This window comes from Cebidichthys violaceus, unplaced genomic scaffold (assembly GCF_023349555.1).
Source record: "Cebidichthys violaceus isolate CVI_PGR_0920_01 unplaced genomic scaffold, fCebVio1.0.p SCAF_21, whole genome shotgun sequence".
In the NCBI taxonomy this organism is placed as follows: Eukaryota; Metazoa; Chordata; class Actinopteri; order Perciformes; family Stichaeidae; genus Cebidichthys; species Cebidichthys violaceus.
The window spans coordinates 3,762,113-3,787,467 of record NW_027176384.1 but is presented as its reverse complement, the minus strand read 5'-3'; the positions used below and the strand labels follow the sequence as shown (position 1 = coordinate 3,787,467).

The 25,355-nt window shown below is 43.6% G+C and overlaps 2 protein-coding genes across 3 annotated transcripts in view; one reads left to right on the top strand and one right to left on the bottom strand.

The window, feature by feature from the left end:
* syn3 (synapsin III) overlaps window positions 1–25,355 on the bottom strand; it is a 93,907-nt gene that overhangs the window by 28,089 nt on the left and 40,463 nt on the right. For both annotated transcript variants that reach the window (XM_068716965.1, XM_068716964.1), the window contains 2 exons: window positions 24,281–24,437; window positions 23,281–23,370 (listed from right to left, as the gene is read on the bottom strand). In XM_068716965.1, coding sequence (XP_068573066.1) covers window positions 23,281–23,370; window positions 24,281–24,437 — 247 coding nt within the window. The remainder of the gene's footprint in view (window positions 1–23,280; window positions 23,371–24,280; window positions 24,438–25,355) is intronic.
* LOC137877214 (metalloproteinase inhibitor 3) lies at window positions 5,952–23,200 on the top strand. The gene is made up of 5 exons (XM_068716967.1): window positions 5,952–6,237; window positions 14,499–14,581; window positions 16,277–16,388; window positions 18,216–18,337; window positions 20,652–23,200. The coding sequence occupies exons 1-5, from the start codon at window positions 6,108–6,110 to the stop codon at window positions 20,847–20,849; spliced, it is 645 nt and encodes a 214-aa protein (XP_068573068.1). The 5' UTR covers window positions 5,952–6,107; the 3' UTR covers window positions 20,850–23,200.

Genomic DNA, 25,355 nt, shown 5'->3' with positions numbered 1-25,355 from the left:
AACTTTCTCTGTCGTCCGCCCACACGCACCTTCCCTCCGCCGCTCAGCTTTCTGGGAAACACCGGCTTTTTACAGCATTCTGAGCAGAAGAAACACTGGTATGATTTACCGTGGCTTCCAAATGAACTCTACTTGAGGCAAATTAATAGGGTCCACTCTGATGCTAAGAGGGAGTAAGAAGGAATAACACATTGGTTTATAGAGGAGCAGTGAGGGTAAACACACTTCTCAGTTTGTTCTCCTTTCTCAAAACAGTTGAAGTGGTTATCTGAGGAACACATTTTGCTTTCAGTCTCAATCTTTCCAAGAGCCCATCGCTGCTTGTACTGCATTTCCAGTGATTACCTGCCAATCAAACAGTGACCAATAATAACCTTTGTTGTGTTACTGCCAATGAGGTATGATTGGTACACTTTCTCCAGCCCAAGTTTGTCCAAAACTACAGTTAGCTTGCCAATTACAGTAACCTAGTAGGTTTCTTGTGCTAGCTGGAGGGATGTAGTGGTGTCAGTGGGATGTGATGTCACAACACAATATTCACAGTTAATTGTTCATGTTCATGTATTCCGGGGAACACGTCACATAGCAATGTTCATTTGGACTTGTGTTTATGAATGTAGATTCACTAGTCACGGGGGGGGACACACACGCAATGACCACGCCCACTTAGGACACAGGAGGTGTATTCCATTTCAAGCCATTGGCGGAGCTTGTAATGCGTTATCGTTTGTAATAGAGTATCTTTGATAAAGTATGGCAATTTAAAGTCCTTTAATGAAGAAGTTTGTACGTATTATACTGAAACATTCACCTTTATTACACTGTCATGGTCAAGACATGAAATAAATTGCTTCCTTTTGATCGGTGTGTTTTGGAGTGATCAAAGTAGTATTCTTTCCTTTATAACTGGACTGTTCACTTTGGCTCCATGTGCCTGACAACATTTATTGTTGAGTTAAGAGCGCAAAACATTTCCACATTGTCACTTTTGGTTTATAATGTCAGCCCAAAGATTGGGTGTAATTATAGGATAATTAAATGATCATTTATATGTTCACTTGCTATGACGACTTAGTTAGGATGCAAGCAGTATAAGACTGAAGCTTTCACTGTGCTCTGCATCGGACCCAGTTTAGGCATTCCCTCAACCTTAAGGAATTCCTCAAAGCTATTTCCATGCTGTCATATGCCCGTGTTTATGGTTAGGCTTGGTGTCTCATGCCGTAATACAACATAGTCATTTTGTGGGGTTTCCTGACCGCGCACACACCAAATATGTACAGTAGAGTACAACAGGGGACCCTGCGTCTGAGCAGTGAGCGCTGTGGTTGCATTTGGCCCGGCTGAGTAGGAAGTTACTGACCGTTCATCATATTTTATTGCGGAGGGGGGAGTCCCATTGTGAGCGCGATCATGGGTCAGGGCCATGTTTGTGTTTCCTTCTCTGATGTCTTAACTCCACTTCAGATGACAGACGACGCCGGGGTCGGAAACTGGTGAGCATCTGTTGAAATGTTCAGCGGAGCGGACGGACTGAGCGGCTTATATAAAAAAAAAAAGCGGCACCGGGCCTTGATATCCTATTCCATCGGGAGGGTGGAGACAAGAGTGCCCGTCAAACAACCGATATCTCCCCGCACTGACAGCTCTCAGATACCGCGCTGTGAGCTCACTTCCAACAAATCAGGCCACATTGTTCAGATAAAAGCAACAACGACTGCTAAGGGGTATCTAGTGTCACGTCGCTCCAAGCCAACTGCTACATGGTAATATTATGTCATGTCACCATCCCACCCATGAGCACGTTGGAAAGCACCTTGTGAGATATTAATAGCAGCAGTCTGTATTCTATTCAGTGGACTACAGGTGTTTCCTTGCTGTCAAATAAGCCACCCAAGAAGTTGTAGAAAGATCCATCGCCAAACCACAACATCCTGGTTCCTCTCTCGCGACCCGAGGTCAGCGCTCTTTTGCGACGAGGGGAACATCCAATTACGGTCTTCTTCCTGCTGTGACGCGGCTTCCACTCGCCGCCGTCCTCCTCAAAGCACAGAGCTGCGGAGCGGTGGTCTGTCCCGTCTGTCCCAGTTAACTAGAACGGCATGTGGGCCGAGCAACAGGGTCGAGTGAGTCAGGGCTGGACGCTGTCCCTCGGTGACCGCTGCTCCCGGCGGTGCTATCTCTTCAAGTTTCACCTCTTCCTGTGTCTCTTTAGCTGCTCGTCAGTCGGATGAAAGGTATTTCCTCTGAGTCACCCAGTCTGTTCTCTTTTGTCCACCCAGAACCGCGCACGCCTTCTAGACCTCCGGTACACAATGCTGTTGTCTGCTCCCCTCCGGCGGTCGGCCTGCCTCAAAAGATGCCTTTTTTTGTCTATAATCGCACTTTGCTCCGCATTACGCTTTATGGTATGTTGGCCTAGTTCGGCGACACCATTTCCGGAGGGTCCTGTTGTGTGGATCAAGTCATAGTTACAAGCTGTGAGAGACACACATAACCAGAATGTTCTGGAGACGATTCCTCCGTTTTATCTTGTCCCATTTCTGACAGTGAAGTTAAACTAGAGCACGCACTTTTGCTAATTAGTGGCACACGATTTTGTTGGCGATGCCACAGCGTTTCAAAACACAGTGACCCTGTTGTCGGGCTGAGACTTGGAGGAAGGCCTCATCTATTTCACTGTGGTACGACCTATCATGTGAGGACAGCTGCAAGACACATTGATCCCACACACACACACACACACACACACACACACACACACACACACACACACACACACATGTGGTGAGCAGCTCTCTTTAAAAGAAAAATTCTCCTTCATACACTTGTGCACATAATACATCTTTTTTTTTGATACTTGCTACTTTCCAAGATATATTTTGTGATGAAGTGTCACACTTTAGTTTGCCTTTATTTTGAAGCCACTTTCCATCAACCTGCCTCGGAAACTTCTATTTTCAAGAGAGCTCACTTATGCCTCTTTACCACAGGCGAGTCCCCAGATGACTCCAGAAGGGCCAAACATGTAACTGGCAATCAATCGCACAACAAAAACATAACTTACGTATGTGGCTCTAATGGCTTGTGGCCTATTTTCTGCCTTTGGGATTGTACAACTTAGCCCATGTCATGATGGATTTTTCCCTGTGTGATAGTTGAACATCTGTGAAGAATGGCTGCTCCAGACGGACGCCATTCGTCTTTAATTGTGAGGAACTAATAAAGGGTTTTGCTGTTTAAGGTGTTGATGCTTTTCATCGCTGACACTGTATATGATCGTCTGTTACATCGCTCTACCACACGGTAACTACTGGACATCTGGATTGTCTACATTTGGCTAATTAAAACTTGGCCAAAGGTGCCTTTTAAACAACTTCCTCCTCCACCACACATCAGACCTTCTCTATCACACATGGGTTGTGTTTAGACAGGGATATTTCAGTTTTGGGTGGTACAGACCATCAAAAGTTACGTAATCATTTGATTGCAAGCAACGCTGCAGAAAATGTCCTGTCCTCACAGAGGAGACGCAGAGTTCACACGGCCTCCAACTCTGAGCGAAGCCCGGTGATTCTAGGCTTCCTCCTGGCTAATGTTAGCAAGCCAGCTAAAACAACGCAACGTGTACATAAGACAACTTTGCAACCGGGAGTCTCATGTGTCCTCTTTTGGTAGAGGCTGACCTCCCTCCCCACCACCTCCAGCCCAGGGTAACACGTAGCTGCTGGACCCGTCTATCACCTGAACACACAGGGACCAAACTGAAAACACCCTCCATCAAACAGCAAACAAGCTAGCCCCCAAATGATCAAATTAACAGAGTAATACTAGGGTTAGTAACTGAATGCTGTGTGTTAATGAGTGTTGAAGGGTGGACGTCCCTTTAAATCTATTGATGTAATTATCTAATCCCATATTAGGTCTGTTTCCTTCTTTTGGCTGGTTCAACTTGTAATCTTTGGGATAAATGTTAGGAATGCAGGGCTGCTTTACCTCTTCATGTCTGAGTCAAGTCCTATGGAACAATGTCCCAAGAGAATCCCCTCTCTCCCCAGCTTCCCTGAGACTTCCTGAGAGTCTGAACCGTTCTGCTTTCATCACCTCTTTTGGGCATAACAAAATGCAAATCCACCTGTCACGCATGCCAACCCAGCGTCTGACGAAGGAATGTCACAAATCTGTTGGTTCAGACCTCAGGTTGGAGGCTGAAATAATATCTGGCCAGACATTATCAATGGTTAACGGGAGCTAACCGGCCGACCTGCTCCTGGTCCTGAAGAGGAGGCCGTACCTCTGACAAAACACAACTTCCATGACGGTGATGTTGAATTTCCACAGATGGTAAATGTCCTCCCGTTGTTCCTGACTGCAGAAATGTGTTGATGCAATGTACCTGAACGCACCGCTGAACAAACACTGGCTTATTTTCTGGGTAATAGTGGAAGTATATATAGTGAAAGAAACAAAACATAGTGGATGATGATGAATTCTTGATGTGAGTCTGAGTCACGGGTGACGGGTGAATGGAAACTGTGAAACAATTCATGACACTTCCTGCATATTATTCTAGTCTAAAACAATATATCCTGTTTGTTTTTTATCATAAGCTCAAGCAAAAATCATTGTGAAAGACTATAAAGTAGCAAATAAATGATCATTTTCATGATATGAAATTATGAGAAAACTTCCATTTTGAATTCAAACTCACTTTTAAAAAGCTCATTTAAATTACAATCTAATCACTGCCATGTTAAGAGCAAAATAAAGGCTGTATCTGGCCACGCAGGTTCTTTAAACTGAGATAACTGTCAATGAAGGCACATTAAGGGTCAGAGTTCCCCGACCTGATTACTTCTAGCTTGGTTATATAACCGTGAGTAGCGTCAACCCTTAACATAGCTCCCTCAGCCTCTGCAGATAAGCCTCTGCAGCGATAACGCAGCTCCACTCAGCTCTGTGGAAACAGCCGGGAAGAAGAGAAAAGAGGCTTTAATTGGCTAATTTCACTGATCGTGCCCTGAAAGTAACTTCAGTGAATCCATCTTCAGAATAAAATCTGAAATGCCTTTACTTTAGGCTGAATGTCTTTGAAGATTAACTCAAAATAAATAAATAAAAGCTGCTTAATCCCAATAATGACACCAAACATGTAAAAAACAAAACTGAAGCCTTCGTTTGCTTTCACCGCTCTTGTTTCTAACCGTTCAGAGATAAACCTTCATCTGTTGCCGCTGATTGCAGCAGACTGGAGGAATCTGGCTGCACCCGGCATTCAATATACTTTAAGTATTACTAATTAAGGAGGCGTCAGGGGGTGGGCGGGATGACTAAGTGAGACTCTGGTGAAAAGTGAGAAGGAAAATGTTCTTAAGATAAAAAAAAACAGGCAATATTTTGTAGTACTTTGTTTGTTTTGTACAGATGTGATTGGTATATCTATTGGAGATGAAAAACAACTTTACACACATTTCTATCATATCATGATAACATGTGTTCTTTGTTTATAATATCAGTTTATTATCATATTGAATATAAATGTAAGTTAGGTTTACCTCATTTACATGACATTAAAACATATATTTTGTTCTTTACACTGTAGCATGAGAACAAATATATGCATTATTATTTTATTTTAATAATTAATATTTATTTTATTAAGTTTCCTGTACCTCAAACCATTCTAATAACCATTTTCCGTACAACTCTCACTGTGTAGAAAAAGCATGGTGAACTCCAAATATGCATAAATATTCTATTTTATTTTTCTGTGCACCTATTTCTTTTCTTTTTTGTGTCAGTCTGGGAAAATAAGAGTAAAGTTCCAGTATGTCATCGTGTCTGGTGTCTGTAATTCCTAATGGCATCACCAGCCGCTGATTGGCCGCTCCCGCCCGCGAGCTGCAGAGGTGGAGAGGGGGCGTGAACGCGAGCTCTCCGGGCGCGCTATATGTACGGCTGGTGAGCCTCTCCGGGACCAGGGGAGCAAACGCACGAGCAAGCAGAGAACGCACCCGACGACCAGAGCAGAGACTTGGACATTACACGCAGCTCAGCCGGACCCCGTACGGTTTAATCGAGTGGAAAAGTTTGGAGAAACAAAAAAAATGCAGTCGGTGTACCAGCACCTGATCAGCTTGCTGTTTGTCTTCGGCAGCCTGCAGGTTAACCAGCTGACGGAGGGCTGCTCGTGCGCTCTGTCGCACCCGCAGGACGCCTTCTGCAACTCCGACATAGGTAGGTGACGGGTCACATCGACCAGTTTACCGCCGTTAACGAGCCTCTTTTATTATTCCAACCCCTGTACTGAAAGCAGATGTTTAGATAAAAGTGCTGCCTGTCAGCAGGAGAGAGGACTGACCTGCGATCAGTGTACTGGATGCACGTAGTTCAGGCTGCTTGTTCTCACCAGCCCCCCCCCCTTGATTATAGAGGAACTTTAGAAATAAAATAAATTGTGACTAAGATCTGTCATTAACAACTTTTTTATTTTATTTTTTACTTTCAACCAAATGTTTACACCACAACTACCACTTCTGCCATTTTCAGATTACTATTGTATTTTTTGTATTATTTAATTGGAATATAATGTAATATAACAAAGTTTGTGGTCAGTGGCGTACGTCAGTGATGCTTCTTAAAGTGACGCTGTTACACTAAGTCAAGGGTTCCCTAACGTTGCCACGCTTTCCATCCCCAAACTGATGAAGTTTGTATTTTATTGTATTTTCTAGGCATGTTTGTGTGGCTCAAAGGTTAATGAGTATGAGTGGTGTGCATTAACAGCAGTTGATGAAAGGATCCACAGTTTTAAATCATGCTTATTTATCTGCACACACTGGTATTTCTCTGTCGGGCAGCCACTTGGCTGTAACTCAGATATGCTTGGCCTCTGGTACACAAGCGGTGGATTGGGGGGGGGGGGGCTTGCATAGTTTGTTTTACTGCCTGGTTATGCTTTCTCTGACTACCCAGAATAATATGAACTTGGGATCTGGCTCAGCCTGGAGCGCCAGTCCAAACTGGTCTGTGTTTTTAGATAACACTGGTAAGGACTCTGGGATTATCTGATCTGCCCTGTGGAGAGAGAGAGAGAGAGAGAGAGAGAGAGAGAGAGAGAGAGAGAGAGAGAGAGAGAGAGAGAGAGAGAGAGAGAGAGTTTTTGGGGGTGAGAGTTGCAGGCGGTTTTGGGGATGAAATGGGACAGGAGGGCGTCTGATTTCTAGAGGGGAAGCAGACACGAGTTTCTTTGACCGACGACCTCGTCACTTGAAGCCACACACATTCCTTGATATTAGGCAGAAGCTGACGGCCTTTTTGAGTGCGGCTGATATTTTGCTTGCGCTATCACTTGACCTAAAAGCGTGAAACCGTCATGAGGCTCTCTAAAACCCTGACACACTGTCCTTATTGACGCTCACAGGGAAAGGAAAAATCCTACAAAATCACATTAAGATAATACGTTTCGTAAACGTATGCCCAAAGCTCATTCCTTATCCTTACAGGTACCATTGTATCCTTAAAAGAAATAGTTTGACATTTTGGGAAACACTTATTTGCTTATTCGCAAGATAAATCCCAAATGAATAATATTCTGTAAGGTAGCTATGATATTCATGCTAAACTAGGCGAAAATAATCTAGCTTTGACACTTTGGTTTGAGAACAAATTAAACAAATAAGATACAACATGTTCATTAATAAGCTTTGGGGGTGCTCGTAGGCAGATTTTGTCACCTTTAGACAGAGTCAGACTAGTCGTTTGCTATTGTTTCCAGTCTTGAGCTCAGCTAAGCTAAACTAATCTGCTGCAGGCTGTTCCTTCAAAGTCAACATACAAGCGTGGTTTCAATCTTCTCATCTTGGCAAGAAACAAATACAAAAACTACTCCTTCAATTATGACCTGAAATTGTAGTGTCCTATTTACTTCATACGGTAGATCATCACCGCACTACAAGGCTTTCCTCTTCCAAAGGCTCCTCCAAATGCAGCCAAGGAAATTAGGTTTCTTTGCCCAAATTCGAAGGACACAACCAGTGTTTTATGTAGGTGCAGGTGACGTGGATGGGAACTCGCTATGATGCTTTGGTGAATCCTCAGAAGGGGCTTAAAGGGGAGGAGTTGCAAGTTAAGCTAGCCCTCTCAGAACCCCACTTTTATGAGAGGAATCCGGTGAAATGGGGCAGATATTGCAACTCTAGGACCCAAAAAGGTCTCTCTCTGTCTCTTGCTCTTTGGTAAACCCTGACCACAAGGTCTGTGGGAGCATCTTCACTCATGCGAAGCCTTTCACAGTCCTTCAGATATAGCTCATGGTGCTGGCACCCACTGAAAATCTGGGACTGACTTCAATGGGCGAAGTGATCAGTCGTGAGCCCCACAAATCCCATTTCTAAGGTCCCGGCTTAGCTCGAGGTGTGTTTTGGATGTACCTCGGTCCTCAGAGGGAAACACTTCTGAAACACCGGTTGGATGCAAAGGTCACAGCCAGTAACTTTCACTAATCTGGGTTTAAATTGACTTTTTCTTGGACTTCCTTAATTGGAATTAAAGTCCAGACTTTCAAAACGCGTGAAGGAAGCCAGAATGATCCAATTCATGCTTTTATTGTCTTTTTTTTCCACGTATGGCTTAAAATAAAGGTAACATGTCCGGTCTGATGTTGATGCAAGTCAAAGCATCAGTTCAGAGGTATAATGTGGATGTGTACAGAATACACTATAAAATAACACAGTGTGAGCCTCCAATCCTGGTTAATTCTTTAATTTAACGTCTATCCTATTTCTATCACCTTAAGCTAAAACCTCCGCTTCCGCTTGTGTCACGAAGCCCGGTTCAAACACAGAGACAAAAGTACGGGGTTGGAATGCTAATGCGGTGAGGGAGAAACCCTGTAATTCTCACTGTCGACATCAAAGGCGACAGGCCTGAATCTTCCCAATTTAAGATCCGTAGTTTAGTTCAAAGCTCTTGTTTTCTTGGCCCTGACCCATAATCACCCGCACTCACTTCACTGGATGAATCACAATTAGGTTAAAGGGTTGGCAATTGGGTTATTGGAGTCTGTCTCTCTTCATTTGACACGTTTAAATAGAAATATTGAAGAGGTTGGTTTTTTTTTTGTGTCTTGCTTTCCCTTCATTCTGATGTTGGAATGTTAAAGAGACATTGGAATGCATTTCAGTGAATTTTCTTAACTACCGTTTGAGTCCTTGCTAATCACACTCAAGAATAAAAATCTCCCACAGTGCAATTGGCCAGCTTATCTCTGTTCTGATGAAGTGAGAGATATCCCGTCAGTCTTGCCGCTAACATACCTGGGCACCGGGCAATGAGCCGGAGAACTTGTTGGCTGCTATTAGGCCGCCGGGTTGAAGCAGCCCATATACAAGCAGAAATGAGCAGGGCTTGTTTTTCCAAAGCCCTCCGAAAATGCAAGATTAGAGGCCCGGCAGTAAACTCTGACCCCGGAGATTTAATATCGCTCTGTAAAGGGCGCTAGTTCCCGAGTGCTCGGGGGTGACAGTGCAAACCTTTACGTGCTTGCGCCGCGAACCAGGTCAGTTGCCCGGGGATTTAGCGCGATATGTGTTTATGCTGGGTTTGGGATTGAGGATCAGGACTTCAAGAGAAACGGATCCCGCCCTGCTGTGGGTATTTCTGTGCAGCACAGAGCAGCTTTGTGCTGCGTAGCGGGTTAAGAGCGACCTGGCCTGGGGCTTTGCGATGGCGTCTCTCCCGGTACCGGTACGCCCTCCACCTCCTTCCACTCATGAGAGGTGTTTAGTCAAATCCCGACTCCCTCCTCAACTGCAGGTCAACAGGTGTCAGATGATATCCTGAGTGAAGCCAGGACTCCCTGTTGTGACATGCGTTATGTGAGCTTGGATCAGATATCCGTAGCTTTCCCAAAAAGTGAGCTAAAATACGACGCGATGTCAAAAGGTTCTGGATTCCGTTCCAGCCTGGGATGTTCGTCCCATGAGCCAGGCGTATCAAATGTCCAGTCCGTCCTGCCCTTTTCTCTGAGGACCACACAGCGGTTTTAAGTGTGGGGGGGGGGGGGGCAGCACGGGGGGCGATGGACATCAACCCAGCACACACTCGTGACACACCCACTATTGCACCACACACCAATGATTTCTTCACCTTCAGTTGTGCTGGCTGTAAAGGGAGCATTGACTAATGTTACTCTTATCGACCTTTCAACAATTGTAATAAATTGTATTCATCTCCAGAATGTCACTTTTTGTCAAAACAAGTGACGACAGACTTTTACAAATGGGGAGCAGCAGATCGAACTACAAACAGGACTTTACGGTTCGGTAATCATCTGACCAGCTAGTCTAAAGGCAGCCAGCGAGAGAGAGAGAGACTGAACAGGTGAGCGAATGGCGAAGAAAAAGAGAGATATGAATAGCAGGAAACAAGGTAGGAAGCGTGCCCAGATAACGTCGCACTAACTGTCCAGGCTGGTGTCGGCCGTGACTCTCTTTTACAGTCTAATTTGGAGACAGGGCTTTGTTGTGAAGGAATTCATAATAAAAAAATAAAAAGAAATGTTGGCAAAGCTAACAAAAGACACCAATTTGAGCTCGGACAGCTAGCGTTTTTGAGGTCAGCTGGCATCACATTTGGATACCAATGACTATATGCTTTAGAGATTCCCATGGCTCAATCCAACGGGAGCGTTTTGTAGCCTCGTTGAAACCTGGTAATCATCAGATGCGGTGATAAAAGCTCATACTTCATAGGCCGCCTTTGCATTTTTGCCAACCTGTAAGAGGACGTTACGGGCGCGATGCTCCAGCGTTAAAGCGGCTTCACATTCACCGTTTATTTTCCGAGCGTGGTGGTGTGTCATCTTGAGAATTCCTCTTCCTCCCACTCGCCTCCCCGAACTTGGACCACTTTCTGCATACTAAAATCACCGTCGCCCGCCCCGCACCTTTCTTTCTCTCCCTCCCTCACACACACACACACACACACACACACACACACACACACACACACACACACACACACACACACACACACACACACACACACACACACACACACACACACACACACACGAATGAGCAACATTATTCTTGTCATGCCTGCAGTTTGCCACATTGTACGTAGGCTGAAATAAATGTTTAACTAAATTACATGCTCACCTTAAGATTTCACATTGGCATTTCACGCTTGTGTAATCCCCTGCTTTCGGCAAGAGATACTGAGGGAAAAATGGATTCACTTTGTTTTTTGTCAGACCCTGGTTACCTCTCTTATCACGAAAAGCCTCCCACACTTGAAAATGTATGTCAGATCCTCTGCAGAAGATGAATACTTGTGCGTCACGGCCCTGGCCTGTAATTCCTCATGTTTAGCAAGTAAGAGGGAGAGAGCCTCTTTACATTACAGTGTAGAGAGGCTGATGGATATTTCACCTCCACTATATCATATATTAGAGAGTTATTAACGTGTATTTATTATCTTTTACTGCACAGATGGTATTCAAATTTAAATTAAACGTTAAGATTCATGGTGTCTGGAAAGTTCAGACAAATATGGTTACAAATATAAGCACTTCAGTTGCCTTATATCCTGCCTGCGTATTAAATGATTAATTTACACATTTTGAATGTCATAATACTTGTGAAGCATCAAACAGTTACAGCAGTATACAACTAATCAATGTTTCTGCATGAATATGTATCGCCTGTGGTTTCAGTATTTCAATAAAAGTAGAAAGTCAATAAATATATATATATATATGTGTGTGTATATGAGGTAACTGTACACAGACAGATAAAGTTGTATGTAAAAAGAGTTTAGAAGGTAGAAACCGATGTCTACACAGTATGTCTATAGTAACCAGTTGAAGCAGGGTGTAGTGGGAAAGTGGGTTATATAAACACTTGTAACGTAGTGGCTGTACGTAAATATAACTGCTGAACTGTGAGGCGGTGAGGGGGTCACTGCAGAGGAATGACACCAGTCCTCTGTCTCTGGAGCAGCTGAGGCCCTTCACACATTCCTCTGGGTGATGGCACCATCACTGGCCAATTAGTGGCTGCCGTCCAACAAGAGGGGACCTATCTGGATGTGAAAGCAGCTGACCTGCGGCCCTTCAAACACTTGTTTCTCCTGAGGGTTGCTCTTGAGGTCAGGGCAGAGGAGGAAACTAGGTTTTGGGGGGTGGTGAGGCTCGAAAATAACAGCAGCAGTGTGTTTAACAGAGGCGAAAGTATCCCGTTATATCTGCACATTCCTCCGTAATTGTGCACTGCTTCCTCGGTAATTGCAGCAGCAAACGTCTGTCAAACTGCATTTGGGTATGTTTAGCAGAGGTCCGTCAGGCAGTGGCGCTCTCAGGCTCATATTAGAAGAGTTGACAGATTAATGGATCAAAATGTTCTGCAGCAGGTTCCTGTGAAAGGGCAGGCAGGGGGGTCGGGACATTAAAACCAAGGGCTCTGAAATAATATGCGCTTGTCTTGGTTGTGTGATTTCTTGTGAAGCTGTCGGTGGAAGTCAGTCGGTTAAAACACAATGTCGACAGTTGAAAAACAATCCCCTCTATGATCTGCCTCATGCGTTGCCTCACATGCCCGTTTGAAAGATTGTTCTGTTTCATATTGCAGCGTGTTTCTTGCATGGTGGATATTCTAAAGCACCATTTGCCTGGGGGTACATTGTAGAATTAACCCTAACTACAACAATATGATAATTAGTAACACTAGCAGTGTCAGTTGATCTGTCCATCATTTTGGTCCACACAAATAGGTGAATTGTCATGAGATTTAGTACAGATATTCATGATCCCCAGAGGATGAATCCTGATGGCTTCGGTGATCCCCGGACTTTTTATCCAGCGCCACCATGAGTTGACATTTGTGGTTTTCAGCTAAATATATTGAGAGGGATTGCCATGAAACTTTCATATAGACATTCGTGGTCTTCAGAGGATACATTATAATTGCTTTGGGGATCTTCTGACTTCTAGCCAACTATCGCCATCATCAGGTGTTAATTTCTCCTAGTCCAATACTGCAATGAACTTTGTGTTTAGTGCTTCTTTAGCTAATGTTTGCATGCTAACACCTAAACCAAGATGGTGACCATGGTAAACATTACCTGCTGAACATCAACATGCTAGCATTGTCATTGCACGCTCACGTTAGCATTTAGCTCAAATCACCCAAGTACTGCCTCACAGAGTCCTTTTGTCATAGACAACTTGAAAAGAACTATCCTGATCATGATAAGAAAGATTCCTCAAATACACCAAAATAAATGAACCAAATAGTACATTATATTTCTCTTTCGGAAGCTGCAGGGTGGCCACATTCTTTAGATTAGTTCATACTGGCTTGAAATACCTTTTTCTGAGGTTGTTTAAATAAACACTTAGTTCAAACTGGGGTCTTCATGTCCAAAATAAATGTGTGGTCACCAATTTTGGGTGGCCGTGCTGTAACTGCTTCCTGTTTGAGTTTTATTTTTATATCCATCCCCACTTGCCTGGAAGTAGGACAGCTAGACAAACAGAACATGCCACACGCCTCATTTCTTTCTTCAGGAAAAGAACGAAAGGCTCTGCTTTTTTTTGTTTTTTCCTTTCTGGGGAATGTGAGCCCCTGAAGAATGTGTTAAGGAAATTCCACTGGGAGAAGATAACAAACATGGCCAGTGTTAGTTGTGTCTGCAGCCGGTTGGCTGTGGGCAGCAGGTGAACTTCACAGAGGAGCGACTGCCTATATGCAGGGCCCGCAGCTCTGGTTAGACTCGTATTCACCGGCTCAAATGATCCCTCATTTCTGCCCTCCCAGCTCCCTGGCCTTCCACAATAAGCCCCTTTACTCCACCATGAGGGAAAGAAAACAAATCATAGTCACAACTGAGCGTTTTCACCTCGCAGACGTTTACATGAGGGTCCGGCACACCGATATCTTTTTCCAGCCCTGATCCCAATATAGAAGGAAACAGGAGACACACAGTGCACTCCCCCCCCCCTCATGTGACCCTGGTGTTTTTAAAAAGCAAAAATGTGATTGGAGTTATTTTGCCAGTTCAGATCTGAATAACTGCTACAAAATCAAAATCAAGATTCAAAAAGTTTCCTGTGGTTGCTACAAGTTCCACCTTGAGCAGTATGAGCACTTATCCTAACTCTTGAACACCAGCAGTGAGAATGAAGCCCTGCTACATGGACGAGGCCTCTTTCCCTCTCATTTCTGTATCAAACTCAAAAGTCCCTGTAGCGTTTTTTTTCCCATTGGCTTTCCTTGGAAAACGGCAGCAACGCAGAAAATCGGATAAACGGATTAACTGTGGTGCCAACCGGTCCTGAAATGGTCTTTATAATGGGTTTGCTAATGCCTCCTACTGGCCGAGGCAGAGTGCTATTTGATGGATTGGATGGTTCTATGTTGGAGGAATGTGACAGTTTGTCCAAACCGTTTCAAAGTGATCCGCTGATGTCTGACGTCCGTCTCCTCTCTTCACAGTGATTCGAGCTAAAGTTGTGGGCAAGAAGCTTCTGAGAGATGGACCTTTTGGAACGATGCGCTACACAGTCAAGCAAATGAAGGTGAGAATGTCAAACCCCCCCCGCCCCCCTTGCTGAAGTGCTGCTGAGTAAGACTCTGAATCTCTTTCAGCTTTAAAAGAATAGTAGGTAATTTTGGAAAACACACTTACTTTGCTCAGAATAACATGAGAAGATGGACACCAGTTTCATGTCTGTGAGCTAAACATTAAGCCAGAGCCAGTACTGTTAGCCTAGCACAGTTAGCCTAGCTTAGTGTATAGACTGAAAGAAGGGGAAAAGAGCTAGACTGTACCTCTAAAGCGCATGAATTGACATGTTATACAAATTGATTGACAAAGTCTGGTTGGCTGTTTCCTCCTGCTTTTAGCTTTAGCTAAGCTAACACCTCTAAAGCGTTTAATTCATAAAAACAACTTCTAGCTAAGCTAATAGCCCCCTGACTGGCTCCTACTTATTAGATTGGTATCAATCTTCCTGTCTAACACAAGACAGCGAGTAAGTGTGCGTTTCCCAAAATATTGAACAATTCCTTTCGCTGAAATGTAGGGAATGGAAAAATTGTTGGAGTGAACATGCTTGTTGTTTATTTAGCAGAATGCTCAGATTGGACATGCTGGAATAATTGTTTTCTTTTCTTAAGGGAACATATTCCAAAAGCTTCAGAAAGAGTTTGCGATGTCATGCTCAACGACCCCACATGACAAATTATCTACTTTATATAACCCTGGATTCTGACTGGAAGCACAAGGTCGTTGCATGGAAAGTGTTTTTAACACAGACACGCACAAAAAACCTTGTTTTTTCCATTAAAGAATACCCTTACAATGAAATACACTGACTGCCTCTCCACCAACTCAGCCGCCTTGTGACAGCTGAAAAGCAGTTTGGGATACTTAGCATGAAAGCCTGCTCTTCACTTCCTCTATATTCTTACATAATGCTGCATATTTCCGACAGATGCTGACATCGGCCTGCTGCTCAGACAGGAGCCAGGCCGGAGGATTAGCGGGCTTACGGGCATTACAACTCAACCAAACTCCTCGCTCCGAGTGTAAACATTTCAACAGAGTCGTGCACTGCGTCGGTACAATCCCAGTTTGTACAAAAGCATTAAGTGGCCTCTTGTTAGCGAAGCACACCAATCATCACTGTTAGGATTATCCCCAGGAATTAAAGACGACCTTTGCACCTCTTGGGTTATTTATTTGTATTACAGTCTGCTGGCTTGTACTGCAAACAGTGGTTTTCCTTGTGGGCTATAATAGCATGCGATTCCCTCCAAATTTCAACAAATCCTGTGAGACCAATGCCTTCGGCTTTCCTAAAACCTCCACCGTTTCAGGCTTTAGTAAAAGTTTGCTCTGTTTTTCTGGGGGCGATGCGTCTAAACAGGGATTTCCTGTTGTTCCCAGACAAATAAATTACACTGAAAAAAACCCCACAACAGTTCTCAGGGCAAACACCAACTGTTGGTTCTGCATACCCGGGACAAATGGAAAGAGCTGATGTCCACGGTTTGGCAATGCCCTTGCCCAAACAGCATCAAAGTGGAAGAACATTACACAACATAGTCGTGTTATCTGTGATTTAGTTAATACTCCTTCTCCCGAGAGGCATTCCTCAAGGAACGTCATCTGATAAAGCCGGCGTACTGTTTTCATTCCTGAAAATGTATGTGAAGAGTTGTTTGATTCTGTTTTTTTAACGCCGCCGTTGCTTCACGTGTCGTTGCAGATGTACAAAGGATTCGACAAAGTGCAGCACGTGCAGCATATTTACACGGACGCCTCGGAGAGTTTGTGCGGCGTGAAGTTTGACATCAACAAGTACCAGTACCTGATCACAGGTAAGCTCAATGGGCGACATTGTGTTTGATCAAAAGGTCAACGTTTGCAAGGAGGGTTTTTACGATAGAAGCCATCAAGTTGCATTATGGGAAGTGTAGGATTCTGTGTTTTTGGAGCTTGAACCACACTAGGGTCCAAAAGTCAGACTATATCAGCCTCTGCTAATTTGATTTTGACTGTTCTTTTTTTTATCTGTCTTTCCCAAGTCCCCAAACTATTTGGAACTGGAATACAAAATAACTGGAGTGCCAACTTTAATTAAGCTTCAGGGTGTGAACCACGGCTTATTTTTAAAAGTCAAACTGCCAGGTTAAATTTCTGAACCTGTCCGTGGTTAAATATTCTAAACTCAAGGATCACTTACTTAGCTTTTCCGGGAGATTTCCAACCACTTTTCCTTGATGTCCTTAAGGCGTCATCACGTGAGCCAAGTAGAGAACTGCATGCACATGATAACAGGATGACACCCAAGAAAGTCCCATTCACAGAAGAAGTCCATGGGATATGGTCGAAAGCTCTGCGCAAAGCTTAATAAGTACATTTTATATATTTTACCAGAGATGTGTTGCCAATACGTAAGGACACACATTTTCTCACTGCTACGCTTCTGTAGCATTTATGAAAGGTGAAATAGCTACTGATGAAATGCCTTTGGGATTGGAATATTTTTAAATAAATATATAGAAAACTGGTTTTATCTGGTATTTGAGATCTGTTTGGTCTGACGTACTCCCTCACTCCTCTCCAGGGACTTCTTCATTTGTCCTGTGACACAAACCTTCCCATATTTATACCCTTCCATTTGCCACTGTGCAAGCAGGCAAAGCAGGGGCCCTTTAAAAACAAAACAAAAAAAACTGCACTCATTTCCCTCAAGGCCAGAAACAGCAGAAAGCAATTCTCTCACAACTTGTCATTAACAGCCAACAGGAAGCGACCGGCGTTTTCCAGCACAAGCTTTTTATGAGTTGCTATTTCCAACGGAGGTGCAGTTTACTTTGGACCCTGCGGTGCTTGGCATATATAGCTGTCGCTAAGTCCCGACCTGTAAATACTGTAACTGCACCCCACGGTGCAAGCGAACGAGCCGACGTTGCCGGGCAGCGGCGGCTCTGTTTACCCGATTCTGGGTGCGAGTGACATCACCGATGTCATCCGCTGCTCTCAAGGTTCTATAATAAATCCCTGCATACGATCAAGACCGCATTATCGGCAATAGGCATCAGGGCCTATGAGACGAGCTGCTTGGCTCTCTTTTGATTGAGCCTTGAGTGCTCTGGTACTTATTAGTATTTGAGAGTCATGCCACACACTCAACACCATGTAATAAGCCTGCTAGTGACTCCAGTAATCCCAGTGCAGGGGATACAGGCAGAGGGGGAGGGGTCAAGAGAAGCACATATTTGTGAGCTGTCAAATTCCCGCGTGGTGACAACACGGTGAAGGAGACATATGGTGACAATTCACGATGTTCCTGAGGGTGTCGCAGGCCGCCGCGGTGCACCTGTCTCAAGAGTCGGTAAGCCGCAAACGGTCCGGCACCAAAAATAGACGTCTGCTGACCTTTTGATATTCAGAAATAGGGGTGTTGGTTTAGTGTGGGCTTACTGTGTGAGATTGTTTTACCAAAGATAAACAAGTTTGATTGCTTGAACGGCATGTTTGTATTATCCTGCGTTACATGAGCAGGATTATGAAATTAGACAAATAGCAAAATGAGATACCGGCAACAGTTGGGTCCGAACTGAAATATCTCAGCGACCGTTGGATTGATTGGCACGTGACTCGGGGCGTTGACCCATTCCCTCCACTGTTTTCACCTACAGGTCGAGTGTACGATGGCAAGGTCTACACGGGGCTGTGTAACTTCAACGAGCGGTGGGAGCGCCTCTCATTGGCCCAGAAGAAGGGCATCAACCATCGCTACCAGCTGGGCTGCAACTGCAGGGTGAGTGGAAACCAGAAAGATGAGGGAGGAGGAGGAGCTCACTGCTCCTCCATTTCACTACTAAAACTAAACATAAAACCTCTGTGACTTCTGTAAAAGGCCACTTGGGTGCTTATTAATGATTACAGGAGGAAGGAAATACTTCTAACAGATGTACCCTTTGTATTTGAAGGGTCAAACCAATTCAGGCTCATTAATGCTACTGTTCCACTTCTCATGCAAAACCCATTTACGCATACTTGAAAAGACCTTCACGGTTTGGAGGATGTTGTACAGTCGTCGTTGTTGTTGAGACTGAATCACGAGCCTAATTTCCACTATAATTCATCATGGATGTTAAGCCGAAGCAGAAACGGAGAGAAAACAAGTTTCACTGGGAGTTGTTAAGTAACAGCTCTGGAACCGGCTCAAGTCTTCATTCCCGTTTTTGCATGTGACTCACAACATGCAGCCTGTCGCCGTGCAGCTGTCGACCTGCCTCGTAAACGTCCTACTGTACAGCAGTGTCCAGGACATCTGCTAACTCCATCGGCCCCCATCAGTATAAGTGGATTAGCAGAGAGACCTGTTTGTTCCCAGTGCGGGCCAGCGCCTGTAAACTGTGCTCAGAGCGTACATGGCAGCAGCCCAGAGGCATCCGGAGAAGTCCATCGATCAACTGAGACCTCAGCCTGAGAGTCTGTAAGCACAGGCAGGCGTAAACATCATCACACTTATTAAAAAACGCGCTCTGTCGGCCTCCGCATTCTTCGGCATAATGATGATGTACTGCGCTGGAACGCAGGAAGCGTGTCGCACCGGTTAGAAAGTTCTTCTGCACACATCATTAAAACCACTCAAACCCGGAAGTCACGCTAAACGTCTGTGAACCGTGGAGGGCACACACTCCAGAATTGAATAACAAAAACACCCCAAAATGAGAATGCCCTCTAACTTTCTAATTGAATTTGCCGGCTCATTGAGATAAGTGCGGTTCCACGCAGCTGATGACTCCATTTCGCTGTCGCTAAACACCGCGGTTCCGTTCATCACCTCCCTGAGTGGTTATGCAACTCTTCCTGTCAATTCACGGCGTACATTCATTCGTTAAGCTTCCTTTTTGTGCGAGCACCTGGAGGTGTGACGCACGAGAGACGCCGAGTAAAATCTAATTGAATCATTACGAAAACTACAAAAACATCACCGCTTCAGGAAGATGGCTGACACTCATTTCACACAGCACAAAGCATACAAATGCCAGGGTACGCTTTCTGGGTTTGCACTTATTATTAACCAATTGTTGTTATTTAAAAAGCTGCCTTTTTACACCTCATCTAATAATCTGCTGCAGGAAGTGACTGAAAGCAAAAGCTGAAAGCAGTAGAGCAATGATTCCATGTTCTAAATGTTTCACCAAGTGCATGTTCACGCTTTTATTCTGTATTTCAACCAAATCATACACTCACTGTCTTTCTTCAAAGCTCATTTCTCTTGTACAACTGTGAGATTTCTTTCATATGTTAATGGCAATTAAGCTTATTCTACTGTGCTTTGCACAGACTTCTAGACTGTCGACTCACTGTCGTTAAAGTTGCATGATACCATTTACTGTTAGCTTCAACAAGTTAATAAATATATAATGATACATTGTTAGGTAACACTAAAGGAATGTCTTTAATTTTGGAAAGTATACTTATTTAGGAAAGAAAGATTTAAGTGACTACATTGATACCGCTCACCTCTGTATGCTACATTTTAAGCTAGTGCCAAGTTAGCTTACTTTAGCATTAGCCTGTAAGCAGGGGGAACCAGCTAGCATGGCTCTATCCAGCTTAAAAAAAAAAACACCTACCAGCTCATTAATCAACATGTTAAACAAGATTCAACTTTATTAGTGATTAGAAGTGCTAAATGAGTTTAAATAAAAAAAGAGATTTTGTAAGCTTTGGAAAAACCTTCATGTTTCTAATCTTTATGCTAGCTAAGCTAACTGCCGGCTGGCTCTAGCTTCATATTTAGTGTACAGGCACGGGACTCAATCTTCTTATCCAACTATCACTAACAAATCATATACAAATATTATATTCTAAATAACTATTCTAACCTATCTTAGGTCATAATAGAGAGAGACATGACAAGAAAAGAAAACAAACAAGAGCAAAGGAAGGGTGGGGTTGAGTTTCAAAAATACATTAGGAATATATTATTACAGTAAGAAGGGAGGTATGACTATTTGAGTAAAGAAAACACAGTGAGTTTACAGTAGTTGTGGCTAGTATCCAGTTATGTTTCCTGCTCCATTGCTAAATCTGAAGTTTCGCCTCTGTCTCTGTAGATCAAGCCCTGCCACTACCTGCCCTGCTTCGTGACCTCGAAGAACGAGTGCCTATGGACGGACATGCTGTCCCACTTCGGCTACCCCGGCTACCAGTCCCGGCACTACGCCTGCATCCAGCAGAAGGAGGGCTATTGCAGCTGGTACCGGGGCATGGCTACACGCGAGAAAACCACCATCAACGCCACCGACCCCTGAACTTCAACGAACCCTAGCCCAAAATCCACTGCCTGCCTCCCTGACTCCGTCCCATCCCTATCACTTCTAGATAATTACAGGACTCTTTTAAGCTCACTTGCCTGGGTGGCCGCCTCTTTAAAGTGGCAAAAAGAAACAGAGGAAAGACCACGTCCATTACAGTGCCTGCTTCGTAGCACTTCTGATAGAAAAAAATACCTTTTTTTTAACTTTAATTTTCTCAAACGACGAATCAAACAGTCCTTGCACCAAACGGTCCCTTCAGGGTTCAGTGGTGTTAGACATTTATAAGACCAGTAAGAAGTTTAAGACCTTGAATCTCCAAGAAAAGCAGTGACCTGTACACAATTCTATGTATCAATCAGCCTCGTTGGTGTTAATTAGCAACCTGCAGTTAGCCTACTGCTAACCCAGTATTATGGTCATTTTGTGCATTGAGGTAGTTTATCTTTTAAAAAGCAAGGACTCAATGAAAGCGATATGAAAGAGCAGCCAATGATCGATATGTAAATTTGAGATGTAAAGCAGTTACATTGTTGCTACTGAACTGTACTTGCTAGCATTAGACTCTACACATCAACAACACAGATCGAGTGCCTATGTGAGGTATGATCTCTGAAAATTATACCTCTTATTTCGGCCTCAATTTATTTTTTTTGAAAATGCTTTTACAGTAAAGTATACATTGATTATGTTCACAGTTTCTACTGTAACGTGTCTTTATGGATGGTAGACTCTCTGCTTACCTGAATGTTTGCAATGTAACTCATTTTGCGGTTATATCACAAACAACGCCCTTTCTGTTGAGCACTGTTGAATATCAGAGAAATGCTAAATAATGTCTGCGTTACGGTGCCGATGCAGGGAAGAGCTCACGTCTTGCAGAGATGGTGACATTTTATTTTTTGCTGTATATAACATAAGCTACAGAAATGAACTATCAACTCAACTGAAACCTCTGTAATGCATTTATTTATATGTTTATTGGAGTACACAGTAACTATGTGGTATTATCTGCAAAAAAAGAAAAGAAGAAAAAAATATATAGCCAACAGTCAAAACTACATTGTGACCATTGCAGCCTGTGCAACCGTCCAGAATGAAGGACCAGCATCTCCAGTTGTATAGTACATATGGTACTGTAGTTTGTTACCTGATCATAGTCCCCCTGACTGGTACTCTTCACCAACCCAATGAAAGTCAAGTAGAAGTAGAGGTTTCAGACATTGACATATTTTCTAAGTGTATATTCAATCTTTTTGTATTTAACTATTTCAAATGGACATTTTATATATATATATATATAAGAAACGATATTGTCACTAAATTCTCCCCCCCCCCCCAGTGCTGTACCTTCAGTCCATTCCATGAACAGACACAGATTTGTTACATCCCCTACATCAGTAACACTCAGAGAATCTTACATCACTGTGGCTTTGACCAAGTCAGTTGTTTTCCAAAAGAGTAGTTCGACATTTTTGGGAAATATGCTTATATTCTTTTTTGCTTAGATGAGTCGGTTATCTTAACTTAGCGGACACACATGAGAGGGATAGAGAAAAACCAATAAGCTTATTTCCCAAAATGTTTTTTTTTTTTTTTTTTTTTTTAAATCCATTCATCTCCATTCCAAAATGACAAAAAGTGTCTCTTTCTCTTAGTTTTCTTCATGAGAAAACAGAATTCAAGCCGCCTCCAGACACTAAAGCTACAGTCAGAGGAGGAAGGTTTGTTTCGATACTCAACAAAAGGCCTGATAAATCATAATAAAGTCATTTGATTTCAGTGATGTTAATCTATGCTGTTTAATTTTGCACCGCAAGTTCTCTGCTTTCAACAAAACATCCTTCAATCCATCGTAATGTTTTACTTTTTGTTTTTAAAGTCTGACTAGTCTTCAACCTGTCGACCTCGTCGACATACAGAGAGTCGTGATTAGGTATTATGTTGTTTTTAAGAGGCTACAAGAAGTTAATAATTGTGTAAAGCAAACAAATCTATGCCGGTAGACATTTCTTTATGTACAAAACATGTCCGTTCTGTCTTTATACGTGTTGCCGAGGCTCTCTCTCCAGCTGTGGCGTTTCCGTGTCACTATTTCTGTGGTTCATGTTTGTGTAAATATACCGTCTGCTTAACACAGAAACACTTGGTCAAGATTGATCCTTTAAAAAAAAAAAAAAAATTCCAATCAAGGAAGCTGTGTACAGTCTGTGTGTAAACACTGATTCCTGAAGTGTGTGTGTGTGTGTGTGCGTGGTGGGAGGTGGGGGTCCTTGTAGGGGTTATAGAAATGTTTGACTTAATTTCTGTGTTTTATATTTTTATAATAAAGATTTAATGAAAAACGGGCCAAAGGAGTGCTATGATTTTGTGTATGTGTGTTTCTCTGCGTTGTGTTAACAAAGAACAATATCTGCGAGGCACTCACCATCTGCGTGTGATTGGGATAGAAGGTTTGTTCATTCAGGGGGAATTTCTCAGGACCGAGGGAGTGGTAGAGCTTTATCATCTGAGAAAACTGCAAGCAGAAACAAACGAGACAGTCAGACGTTATTATTGAAGCAGCGGAGGACAAGATGCTAGATAGACATAACACCTGTGTACACAGCACATCATTCATAATAGCATATCAGATGCTTGTAAAATATGTGACCCAGTGCAGTGAGACACAACTCTGAACACCTGTTGCCTTAGATGAAAAAAAAAATCTGGAACTTTCCTCTCTGGTGGACAGACTTCCTCTTACCTGCTTCAGTTAATGGCTTTGTTGATATTGCAGCTGCAATGTATTCTGGGAAAGTGTCTGCTACACTGGGGGAAGAAATGTTTCTCTACCTCTTTTATAGTCCTACCTTTTTTCAACAAATACCTTTTTTAGTGTTACATTTGTTTGTCTACTTTAAATATATGCTCATTTAAATTTAGAAGAGAGGAAAGAAAGATATTTAACATTTAGTTTGTATTGTACTCATTGCTTATTCTGCCTATTCTAACTATGGATCTGTATGTACGTTTGGGAGCATGACAATAGAAAAAAGAAAATTGTGGCAACCCAAAAACATATGGTATGCTTTGTCAAACAGGTAAGTAGGTAAGATGAGCTCCAACAAGGAGAAGTGCATTCTTTCTCCACATTATGGGAGTATGTGTCGTCTCTGGTGGAGCATACTTGCTCCTTTAAACTTATACTGGAGGTGACAAGACTACAATTACGAACCCGTGCAGAGCCTAGCAGTCACACGGTTATTATGTGAGTAATAACGTGTGGTGCAGGAGGAGGCCGCTCGCGCCGCTGACCCCAGAGACAGGTGTTACAGCTCCCTTTAACAGCCCAAATAAATCAGCTGGGTCGGGGGGGGGGGGGGGGGGGGGGGGGGTACTTTGTGTGGGTTAAAGTAGAGCAAAGGGAGCAGTTAAAGATTGCTTACCACCCAAGGTTTGCTGCAGAAGTTGTAGATGGAGAAGAGAGAGTTGCTGCCCGGGACGCCGCCGAAGTGCAGGCCGATCACGAGGTTCCTGAAATCCTCACCGGGGACCATGCTGTAGGCGTGCTGGCGAACCAGCACGAAGTCGGGCTTGAAGGACCTGCAACAAGACGGACAGGGAAATGAAAAACCATCAGAGAGTGGAGTTTGGCACAGTTTGAGTGACCAATCTGTAAGGTTTTGAGAGTGTAAACTGACTCCCATCACCCTCAGCTGTAATTCGTTCGTGCTAATTATCAAATGTTAGCATGCTAACATGCTAAACTAAAATCGTGAATATGAGAAACGTTATACCGCCATTCCAAATATTCTGATCATCAATTTACTATTTTTTTATGAAAGTTTCAGAAGAATCCCCTTTCTGTTCAGAACTCTGACCCGACTGTGCTCAGCTCAGACATCTCCGCCCAGGCCGACGGCTCAGTCAGCACACTAACACACTGCATCTGGGCCTCGTGTTTACAGCCGAGGGCTCCATCATCCAGCGGAACGTGTCGGGCGAGAGGAAATGCTCCTCGGTGCACCTCATCTTTTTGGACCATCCATCCAATTAACACAGCCTAATCCTTCCTTTACAAACTGTTCTGGGAGCAGGGCCAAGCGACCCATCAGGCACCTGGTTTTTGCAACATTTCACGCTAGCAAGTGTCGTCTCACGGCAACGTGTTCTCATTTTGACTCTTATATACACTACACAAAATCCTTTGATCCACTGTAAACATAAACATATTGATAAGCGCAGCCTGTATATGTATGTGCAGCAGCTTCACTGAGCTCTAGGGGGTGAAATTACAACCAGGCCCTCGAGCAGGCTCGGAGTCCTCAAGTGTTGCTTATGTTGGACAGCACGGACAGCGCTGGCAGGGACTGACTGAGGAGTGACCTGGTCTCGGCGATAGAGCGACTACAGCTGTTCCTCCCTGCTGCTGCACTCGGTGGCATCGGACCAAAGGCTCTGCTATTTATACTGGACGAAGCTGTTTATTGAGGCCCCAGAACCAAAACCAGACTCGGGAAA

What these genes read in the sequence shown, in the direction of transcription:
- LOC137877214 (XM_068716967.1), top strand. Translation starts at nt 6,108, where the DNA reads ATGCAGTCGGTGTACCAGCACCTGATCAGCTTGCTGTTTGTCTTCGGC. An exon ending in CTTCTGCAACTCCGACATAG is followed by an intron (nt 6,238 to 14,498) that starts GTAGGTGACGGG and finishes CTCTCTTCACAG; the next exon opens with TGATTCGAGCTAAAGTTGTG. An exon ending in GTACCAGTACCTGATCACAG is followed by an intron (nt 16,389 to 18,215) that starts GTAAGCTCAATG and finishes TTTCACCTACAG; the next exon opens with GTCGAGTGTACGATGGCAAG.